At 53.0% G+C, this 10,939-nt stretch overlaps 1 protein-coding gene across 1 annotated transcript; it reads right to left on the bottom strand.

Annotated features, from left to right (window-relative positions):
- Positions 1-11: 11 nt before the first annotated feature.
- On the bottom strand, positions 12-6,456 carry EIF2B2 (eukaryotic translation initiation factor 2B subunit beta). The gene is made up of 8 exons (XM_074585285.1): positions 6,213-6,456; positions 5,972-6,092; positions 5,289-5,437; positions 4,385-4,548; positions 4,009-4,104; positions 3,038-3,175; positions 2,303-2,369; positions 12-1,400 (listed from the first exon to the last, which is right to left on the bottom strand). The coding sequence occupies exons 1-8, from the start codon at positions 6,373-6,375 to the stop codon at positions 1,243-1,245; spliced, it is 1,056 nt and encodes a 351-aa protein (XP_074441386.1). The 5' UTR covers positions 6,376-6,456; the 3' UTR covers positions 12-1,242.
- Between the last annotated feature and the right edge of the window lie 4,483 nt (positions 6,457-10,939).

Below are 10,939 nucleotides of genomic sequence, written 5' to 3'. Positions count from 1 at the left end.
CATAGGCCAACTTAGGATCAAAAAACATTCTTTTTATTTAACTAGGCAATGAATGACACACCCGGCTGTTTTCTCCAGCTCCCTGCAGTTTGCATTCTTGAGTGAGAGATTTCTAAATCCCAGCATAGCCCCACATTCTCAGTGTACAGAAACTTACCCACACAGAAATAACTAAATAACCCAAGGCATTTTTTACAATAGTCAAGACTTTTTTTTTACAGGTTCCAGTTCTATTTTGTGTCTCAGTCTAAGGTAAAGGAGTAGAGTTTATTTCAGAACGCTAAAAGATGATGTCTTTGTTTAATCACATACATCTAACTTAAAACTAAATCAGAGAGATATTGACATCTGCTGAATCAAAAGCAAAACAAGGAGTGGAAACTACTTTCACTTGATGCCTTAACTGTGGTGTAGTGTATTGCCATATATTGATAAAAGGAACTAAGGAAAAGTCATCTGCCTGAGAGTTCCTGAGTTCCATGCTGCCCGTCACAAAAATCAAGAACTTTCTGAATAAGACTAGATCTCCACCCAAGAAGAATAACCAGAGTCACTCAAGCAGTACAGGAGAGAAAAGACCCTCAGACTACGATAAGTGAAGCAAGAGCTTGAGCTCTGCCTACTGACAGAGAGGTGAACAAGCTGGCTGACAGGACTTCTGAAGGTCTGCCTTTCATCAAGAATGGAATTTCCATTCTAGCATTGTGTACAAAAAAGCTGGCTGGTATTTCAGCAACTCATCAAAAATTGTCAAAAATCTCTATCAAAAACATCCATTTTGAAGAAAATCGCCAATGACGTTCATATGTGAAAGCACACCTTAAAGGCTGCTACTGTATCATAGGTGCAGGCAACTCACTACACTGGTAAAACTCCTGCTAGTTAAAGAAACAAAAATAACCATATCTGGTAAACATGCTTAACAGCAAGATCACTGTAAACAGCCTTTATTGCAGCATACTTTGAAGTAACAGCTTATCTGCCCCTGAGGGTTCCACATTTGCCTTGCCTCAAAATCAAAGTGGGTTAGCAGCTCCACGTGGCTTCTAACACAGCACAGGGATCAATACCTGTACAAGAGCTCTGCCTTCTGTTGCTTTTAGGTAGGAAAGACATTGCTGAGTAAATTCCCCACTGATTGCCTACAGCAACCCGTCTTTACAAAGTACACTTTACTTAGCCGTTGTATCTTTCTGAAGAGAAAGACAGGAAGAGTCTGAAGAGTGACGTGCTTTCACAGCATTAGAGTTCATAGTCATCTGGATGGTAGAGCTCACTCATGAGGCGGTAGATGTAGGAAGGCGCGTTACCCCCAATGTTAGAAATGAAGAGAGTAATGAGCTCTGGGGGGACGTAGTCAAACACTGGGCAGTGAACATTGATCTTTGCCAGGATCTCCCCTGTAAAGCGAATAGCAGCAATATTAGACAAAGCAACTCAAAGTACATTTAACCTTCTGCACATCTTCCTGAGCCCCTGAAGAAACTGGCTATGCACATGCCACCCTGAAGTCAGTACTGGAACATCCTGAACGCTTCCCAGCTTCCTCACTGATGTCATTGAATTACAGGTATACAGCAATCTTGGATGAACGGCAGCACTCTCTTGGTAGTTTTTACTGATAAAAACCTCAGAACCCAGATGTAGATTTTCTAATTGCCAAAAAAAAAATATGCCAGTATGTAATTAGAATACAAGAATTCTGATGCTGCCAAAGTTGTTATTTAAAGAAAAGCTTGGAAGGTCAAAACCAAAAACCTACACAAAACCCGGTATCTTCGTTTCAAAAGTCTTTGTCACATAGAAACAGGGCTTTGAAAGAGCCTTTGCTGTCTGAAAATGGGCTCGAGAGCTGATGCCTTTCTAAAGATGGTGCTTGTGTGGGAAGCCCATTGCAGAGATACCAGGTTTCAACAAGTGGATCACATAACGAAGTTTCAAGAAGTTAATATGAGTTATAGGAAGAAAAGGAAGCTATCCTCGGTGTGGGGCATCTGCTCTGTCCCACAGGAAAACGCCACCTGTTTGGCATCATTATCACAATCCTGTAATACAACACTATTTCAGAGCAGAAGCGATAGTGCTCAAAGGAAATCCTTTTTCTGTACTTTCTGTAATAGAAAGTTACGTATAAAATAGGACGGTTCCCAGCACTGTTTTCTGCTTAAGAAAATAGGAAAGGATTTTCTGTCTTGGGTTACAGGTCAGTCTTATGTTTAAGTTTTATGTGAGCTATTACTTTTTTTTTTTTAAATTATAGTCTGAACCCGCTTGACCAGTCTGTGTAAAGAAGAACCAGTACCTTCTGTGAAAGGCAGCACTTCCTGTGGTGACACAAACTTGTGGAATGAGTCTTCTTCATTAGGGAACTGAATGAGAAAGAGTAGAGAAAGGTCAAGAATTATCCTAGTGAAAACAGATCCTGGGTGCTGGAAGAAACTAAAGCAGGGGAAGACAACTTGCCAGGTGATACTACATCTGTTTACAATAATTATATAGTGCCTGTGTCTAGAACCTCTGTAACATCTATGGGGGAAGGGATTTTCCTCAGAGCTTTTAGAGCCTTTTATAACCTGGCTGCCATTCTGCAAAGCCGAGGGAACTGCAGCAGAAAAGTGACTTCCTCCGTCTGCAACTTCACCTGACAATACTGAAAAAGTACTGAGTGTAAGAAACAATTTAGAGCATCTCCATCATCTACCCCCTCTGTCAGTACACAGGGTCTTTCAACACCAACAATATAACTTGAAACCCACTGTGGTTGAAGAAAAATAAGTACGGTGATGTCAGTCTGTAGTAGGCAGTGGTCTACATCCTTATACCCAATGTACTGCTTACTCAGCACACGGAGATCCCAAGGTGTGCCAGATTTGGGTGGGGATTGGGGATCTATCTGAAGTAACAGCACTAGATGGGGCAGATTTACCAACCTTGCCTTGGGACAGATGGTGCTCTCCACCCTAAGCTTCCACAAGCATAAAATCGGCCCCCACCTCTGTGTAGAGCAGCTGCAGTCCTGAAGAGCTGCTGTACTTACCTGTGGTGAAAGCTTGAACATGGGGGCACAGACGATGAGCGGAGTGGAGTGGTGTTTAGCTGCCAGTGCCAGAGTGTGAGTCCCACTCACAGCAATCAAGGCACCGTTGGCCAGGATTGTCTTTGTACCAATGATGACCTTAAAAAGCAAATCAGCATTAGATAGCATGTTCCATGGCACACTAGGGAAGGAACGCTTCCTGGCTCGGACCCTGCTGGATGAGAACTTTGTCAGAACAGCCAGCCAGCCAAAGGCTGGAGCTATAGGGCAGCTGGATGCCTGATGTGTTTCATCTGGCACTGGCTCTGCACCGAGATGTTCCTCTCTAACAAGAGCATGACTCCAGCATGGTGAGGCCAGCACACAGAACTTCAGAGGACAAATGTATGTTCTACCACAGGGAACACCAAGCAGAAACTGGGCTACATTCCATGTTGTTCTACTGTCCCTGTAAAATCGGAATAATGTAAAGCAGTTTAAAATATATAGATGGGGTGTGGCTGGATTTTATAATGTTATGAGCACTTTTTTTTTTTCCCCCCAGTTTGGGGTGCCAAGTCTTCACCTCTATAAAAAGTACAGAACAGGTCTGTTCGAAACGATACACCTTGGCAATTCCCTTCACCATCCATCTTGTGTTACAAGCAAAGGGAGTTTCTCCCCTTTGGAAAAATGCTGCTTTTTGTTCCATCTTCTTTAAAAACTGAGGTTAATCCTTTGAGGCTCTCCTGGCTTGCTTGTAACCTTTCTGCCTGTTAGCCACTAAGGCAGAAAATCCTATCACCATGTAGTTAGTCACCATACTAACTTGGGGTTCCACACCAAATCTCCACCCCAGCTGTAAATAGGGACTATTACAATTTTGAGTCTTCAAAGAAACGCATCCATCCCTTCTGGGACCTGCAGCTGGCGTGGGAGGCCTAAGCACCCAACCCACCATGAACTCCCTCCTCCAGTGGAGCCCTCCTTACCTTGTTGACTCGAGACATGACAGCAAAAATAGCTGCATCACTCATGACCGTAGTTTCAATGTTCTCTTTAGATAGTCGGACAGCCATTTCATGACCCTAAAAAGAGGCAGAATCCAATTGGTCCCCTGGGACATATCTCCTGCACTGCAGTTGTAGAGATACTAGCACTCAGTTCTTGTCTGAACTGCAAAAATACAAAGCAACGGAGCACAGATACAGCCCTCTGACTGAAGGACACAGCGTAGGATAACAAGCTGCCTTCAATCTCTCCACTGCAGAGGAACTTTGTAACGTTGAGCTTGCCTCCAGAGACAGGAGTTCAGTAAACACGCGAGACAGCGCAGCACCTGGAGAAGACAGCCAGCCCAGGCCTCACCTGGCAGAACGGAGCACACTCCGCCACGATGACCTGGAATTTCCGCTTGCGGGCAGCTTCCTTCAGGAAGGCCTCCACGGTGCGTGAGTAGCCAATGGTCATGATCACCTCATTGGAGTGGATGTGCTCCAGCGCCTGCATGGCGATGTTATCAGTGGTGCCCTCTGTAACAGAAGGAAGCCGTAAGTGGAAAAGCAGCCAGGAAAAGCAACACACGTACTGCTAGAGCTGTCCTCCAGCAAGATCATTTTTTACTAAAGTGATACTGTGAGCACTGGTAGAGCAGCAGCAGCTTTTCTCTCCATTCTTTTTACTGGTGGAGAGGCACCAAGAAACTGGCCCTTGAATGCCCTGTGCTCCCTAGCTACTCATAGAAATAGCTGTATTGAAAACTCCACCACGAGGGGAGTGGATCGTGTCAGCATAATCAGCATGCCCACACAACTAGGGACAGAAATCCAACGGTTTTACAGTTCAGTAGCACTAGAACCACGTGGAAAGGCGAGGCAGGGCAACCTGGGCCTCGGAAGGAGAGTCGGGTGCCTGATCTGTCACAAGATTGCAGAACAAGAAAAATGTATCGCAGTGCTTTGTGCACAAGGGTCAGGTTATACGTGCACAGGGATTAAGTCCAACCTTGGCGTATTTTTGATACTCTTCTTTAGAGGACTCAACTCAAGACTTCCCAGAAGACCAAGAGCACAGGCCAAAAGCCCCCCCATGCTGTTCCCTCCACAATGTTCCACCCATCTCCCTGTAAGCCAAAGAGGACTTCAGTTCCTTAGTTCCTTCAGATTAAGCCTCCCACACCCTCGCTGTTTTCTTTCTACCTAAGAGGAGGGGGAAGCATCAGTCACAGCCCATGAGAAGGTCCACTCAGGAGGCAGTTCAGACTCATCTGTACCTAGTTCTATTAGCAGCTCATTAATAGCTTCGATAACGTTAGCTCTGAGGGGAGGATAAGGGGTGCTGAAATCTTCGCTCAGTCCTCCAGATGTCAGGAGTTTGTGCAGGGATTCTTGCTGGTCGCTTTCCTCACTGCGCCCATGAAGCCTGGGGAGAGAAGCAGCCCTTCAGCCTCGGCAGGGAGCGCGGGGGCACGGCCAGGCCGAGCACCATCCCCACGGCGCAGCACAGCTGGATGTGAACAGAGAGGAAGGAAAACCCCAGGCAGGAGGCACACCACGCCACGCCATCAAGCTTCCCAAGCTGTCTCTGGTGGAAAGACACCCCAAGCTCTGACGGGAAGTTGTGTACGAGTGCTGCAGCCCGCAGATGAGGAGGGGACTACGGCTACCGCTCTGGTGGAATGGACCCTCCTGGGAAGGCAACGAGAGAAGAGCCCGAGGTGAGGGCACAGGCTGTTCTCACACCCCCCACGACACATTCGTCGAGCAGAGTTTCACTAGAGGGAACGCCATCAGCTACGCTGAAAACGGCTTGTTTCCTTTGATGTTAAACTCCTGAATCCCTCTGCGGGAGAGGTGATGGGAACTACAGGGGGCTCACGGAAGCAGCAGAACACCCCGGGCGGGAGGGCCGTACTGGGCTCCCGGAGGGGCACGGACGGCGGGAGGGACGCCTCACCTGCCGTACTCTTCCCGAATGACCTTCAGCACCCGCCGCACCATGTTGCCCACCGTTGTCTCGGACGGCTGGGCCGCCGCCATCCTCCGGCCCTCTGTCCGGATCAGATCCATCAGCTCCCCTGGAAGTGGGAAGGGACTCGGTTATCACTGCTCGGAGCGCACCCACCCCACGACGACCCCGAGGCGCCCCCGCCGCTCCCCCCGCCGCCGGGCCCTGTCCGCCGCCGCCCGGCCCTCACCGGCCCGGCTCCATCGCCCATGCCCGATGATCTTCCGCAGCAGCGACAGCGTCTGCCGTGCCGTGTCCTCGGAGCGCGGCCGCTCCCCGCCGCCCCGCAGCCGCGCCACGAAGGCTTCGATCTGCTCCGACAGCTCCGAGCCGCGCTCGGCGGCGCCCGGCATGGCGGCGACGGCAGCACCGGACCAGCGGGGCTCCGCTGCCCCACGCACTGCTTCCACTTCCGCCCTGACGCTTCCCCATTGGCGAAGGCTGCGAAAGTGCTCCCACCCCCAGGCGGCGGAGCAGCCAATGAGAAGTGAGGTCGGCGAGTGGGCTGCGGCTGGAGGGGGGGAAACTCTCGTAACCAGGGAGACGGGCCGTGACGCCTGACCCCGCCGCGCGGGGGCTTGTGGGACGGCGGCGGGCCGGGCCCAGAGGGAAGGGTCGTGGTGGGGCGGCGGTGGTTGGGTCTGGCTGCAGGTCGCGGTGCCGGGGGACGAGGTGTGGTGGCGGTGTGAAGGTGTCGGAGCCGAGCGAGCGAGCGGCGCGGACGGCCTCCCTGGGGAGGCGCCCCCGGAGGTGGGCGCCGGGCCCGTCACGGCCCTCCCCGTCCGAGCTCGGCAGGTGTGTGCCGGCCGGGCCTCTCGGTCCGCCGCGGGCGGAGCAGCAAGGTTACCGCCGCCTGGGGAGGCGCCTGGTCAGCACGCCGCCGTTGACGCCGTCGTGGAGGGGAATGCCGGCGTCAGGAAGGGCCTGCGCGGGGGAACACAGTGTCTGTACGGCAGGGCAGGAGGCAGGGAGCCGCGTCTGTGCCGAGCAGCAGGGAGAGCCCATGTGCAGGGATTTACTTTGGACCGTGTGGTGTTCTAGGCGCAAAGAGCCAAAGCAAATGAGGTGGGAAAGGCGCAGTTCCTGGCAGTCCAATTGTTCTTGCTGGCAGAGCCAGAACCAGCCCTGGATAAGGCAGGAATGTAGCTCCTTTGTGTCTAGTTCCTGGAGCTCTGTGTCCAGGGAGCAGGCAGGAGCCACTGTGTAATTCTCATTGCGGTGCTGCTTTACTCTGTGGCTCTGCTCTGTGTCCTGTTGTTTTAGATTAGGAAATCACAGCAAACCCGTTTATGCTGGAAGCTTTCAGTGAGCGGTTCCTGCAGGGAAGGGCCTCGGGTGCTCATCGCATCTTTTTTGTGCTTGTTTGATTCTCTTAGGACTCGCCCTACAGCCAGCTGCCATCCAGGGCCTGTTGGGTCCCCAGCAAGGTACCAACAGCTGGTGCGTTGGGTCTTGAGGATGTATTGCAGGTGATTTGTTACCCATCACCTGGGCTGAGCTGAGAGTCCTTCCACACCTCTCTTCTCCTGCTGCTTCCCCAAGTGCCCCTGCGAGCCAGAACGCCTACCACCCTGGGGAAGGAGACTCACTGCGTCCTGCAAATGCCTGGGGAAAGGCCATGTGCCTGGTTGTGCTTGGGGTGCTGCTGCCCTGGACAGAAGTCAGAGTTTCCCTCCTCAATGAGCTTGTCTCATCCTTTGCCCCTGGAGAGAGCCAGTAGAGGGTAACAGGTTTGCCCTGCTGTTGGCTCAGCTGTGCTGGGCCCTGCTGCGCTGACCAAGAACGTCCTTATTCCTCACTGCCTTCCCTCCCCCTTCTCCCCAGCTTTAGGGGTCTGTTTTCTTCCATCTTGCATAAATTGGAGGCTCCCTGAAGCAAGGCCCAGCCAGCTCCATGTTCTTGCAGGGTAAAGTAGTTCCCCCTTTTCCCCCTCCACACAGCTACATTGCAGGCAAAGCAGGGGAGGGCTGCCCGTGCCCATTGGCTGCTGCCTCTGCTGCTGGCCGTGCCCATGCACTGCCATGTGCCAGCTGCTGTGGCATGCAGAGACTGCTCCCACACGAGCACCCTGGGACCGGAGCTTCCAGTGAATTGTCCAAAAAAAAATTAAAAATAATTGCTTCGGAGCTTTCCTTTGTTTGTTTACTTATGTCACTAGTAAACAGAGCAGCTCTTGGAGATTAGGCAGGAGGGAGAAGAGGAAGGGAAACTGGACTCTGAGGTTATGACCTCCTTGTGGACGCTGGGCTGTTTACATTCCCTGCTCCAGTCCCAGTAACTATTGCAGGGCAGTTTCTTCTCAACGCCATGCCAGGCTGCAGGGGTTTTTCCCTGCTCGTGCTGTTCCTGCCCGGTTCCCTCCAGCACATTCCACTGGGCACTGCTGCCACAGCTAGTCAAAGACTGCCAGCAGTCCTGTGTCCCTTGAGGGGCAGAGTCCTGAATTTGGTCTGCTGCCTTGTATTTCATGAATGAAAGCCTCTGAATGGGGATTTCGGGAGCTATTAGCCCCGTGGAGCTGAGCTGAGCCAGAACCTGCAGGTCCCTGGAGAGCTGAAAGGCAAACGCTGGGCTCTGGCTGCTCGGAGGGACTGTGGCTACGAGACATCTGGCTGTAATTAGCCAGCAGCTGCCACCAGGAGCCAGTGAGTTAGACAAGGAGTGCCCAGGAGGGCTGAAAAGGAGGGAGTGGGGAAGAGCAGTGGTAGCGCAGGGAGCATGGGGCAGGTGGGGAAGGCAGTTGGAAAGATGCGTGTTGGTGTTCTGGTATACTCGGCTGAAATCTTGCTGCCTTGTAGGCTGCACTGGCTGCTGTGGCAGGGGCAGTGTGGTGGGGGGTGCGTATGTGTGTCTGTGGGCAGCTGGAAGGAGACTCACCTGGTGGTCCACAGCTGCTGGGTGTTACGGAGTGGGACCCCTCTCTCCTGCCACAGCCACAGGGAGTTGCCTCCTGCACAGCACACCCTCCTTCCCTTCCCGGGTGTATCCGTGTCCCCTGGGGCAGAGTTGGCCGCTGCGGCTTCCCAGCTGGTGCATAAGCAAGGAAGGAGGCTGACACGACTGCAGACAGTGCTGGTGCTGCGGGCAAAGGAGCTGAGAAGGAGATGAGCTGGCCGGCCGAGCAAGGCAGCACGTTTTCTGGGCCTGCAGAGGAGCTGAAATCCGGCTCATCTCGGAGAGCTGCCAGCCTGCCCAGGATGGTGCCCTGCTCTGTATCCCATCAGGGATGGCTGCTGGAAACACTGCTTCCCCTCAGCCCAGTGAATTCTGCATCCCCAGGGGCTGAGTGTCATCCCCCAAGTGCTCGTGTGAGGGAGGAGAAGGCAGGACAGAGGCTGGGTAGAGCCTTGGAGCACTGGAACATCGTGTGCTGGGAGGCTGTTTGGATTAGAAACTCTTGGCGGTTAAGTGGGCCGGATGAAATGCCAGGGAGGGGAATCAGAGTTTGCTGAACTCTAGTAATTGGACTCGTCTGCAACGCCCGGGTAAGCGAAGGGAGCTGCTCACACTCAGCGCAGGCGAAGGGAAGGAGCCAGTAGGCGAGAGCCAGCAGAGCCACAGCCCAGCAGGAGCAACAGGGCAGGCTGTCAGCACAGCACAGACTGTGAAGGCTGGATAGGTGACAACGGGAAGAAGTAGCGTAGGGTCATTGCTGGGTGCCTAAGCTACTCGCTGAGCATGAGTGACTGAGTTAAGGGTGGCATAGTGCATAGGAGTGGGGGGAACACAGTCTAAGGAGAAAGATGCACCAAAGGTATCTTCACTGTGAGTTGATTGGTCTTTGGAAAGTCCATGCGCAAAGGCCAGAGGAGGCGACTCGAGCCCAAAACTCTTACAGCCACAAACGTGGAGGCAGGAGTGAAGGTCTGAGGGAGCGCCAACCAATGTTTTCTGCAAGCTACGGGGGAGAAAGCAGGTCACTTAGTAAGTGAAAGGGATGGAAATGGTGGGCTGAACCGAGTGCTGAATGCACGTTTAAAACTCGAGCTTCCAGGGAAAGAAGACAAAAAACCCAAACAAACAGCTGATGATCAAAAGCAGGTACGTGAACAGCTGGGAAGCTCAGCTCGGTGGGTCTGGAGGCGCCCGCACGCGTTGCCTGAGTCATAGGCAGTTTTAGCATGCTTGAAATTCACAGCTGACGCTGCAGGTACGCGTTGTGCTGGTCTTCGCTGGTGACCCTGGTAACAACTGTCCCCTAAACTGGTCATCCTCAAGAAAGCACGGCTGCTGTAACCGCCTGAGCGGCCAAGGAGAAACAGGCAGGGCTTGCTGTGGGGAGCGACAGGACGGATTCAGCGCCTCAGGTTAGCGAAGGATTTGATGCAGCTCCTTGCTCGGCAGCCCGTGTGTACGTGCGCCTGTCTCTGTCTGGAAAACGGCTGCTGGCTCATCCTCACGTCAGCGCAGCACCCGCAGGCAGGCCGAGCCCATAGCCAGACCCTTGTGGTACCAATGGAGCCCATGATCCCTACGGGAAACGAGTAGGCGGTTCTGAATCTGGCCCAGGGACCGTCTCTGCTGCCAGCAAGTTTGCCATTTGCGCCCCCTTCCTTTTCGGAGCCTTAAAAATAGAGACCGAGGCCGGAAAGTGGGACAGTTTTTCTAGGGCTCGTTGTGGAAGCAGCCCAGGCTGGGCTGGCCCTCGCCCTTCCCGACCCCCGGGAGAGGCATGGGAAGCCGGCGTCCAAACGCCTCCCCTGGATGTGGAGCCTCACTCGTCGGCTCGTTCACTTGCGGCAGTTCCCCAGGTCTCCTCTCGGGCTGCAGGCAGCTGGAGGCAGCCGGTTCAAAGGCCAGGCTGGTCAGGAAGAAGCGAGGGAAGTGTGGGAAGTCGCTGCGTGTCATGTAGGAAAACAAGCCCCGACGAGGGATGAGGGAGCACGGCGTGGGGCTGGGCGGGAGGTGCTGGCCCCA

This window comes from Larus michahellis, chromosome 4 (assembly GCF_964199755.1).
Source record: "Larus michahellis chromosome 4, bLarMic1.1, whole genome shotgun sequence".
In the NCBI taxonomy this organism is placed as follows: domain Eukaryota; kingdom Metazoa; phylum Chordata; class Aves; order Charadriiformes; family Laridae; genus Larus; species Larus michahellis.
Note: the sequence above shows the minus strand (reverse complement) of the source record. Positions and strands in the feature narration are given on the sequence as shown.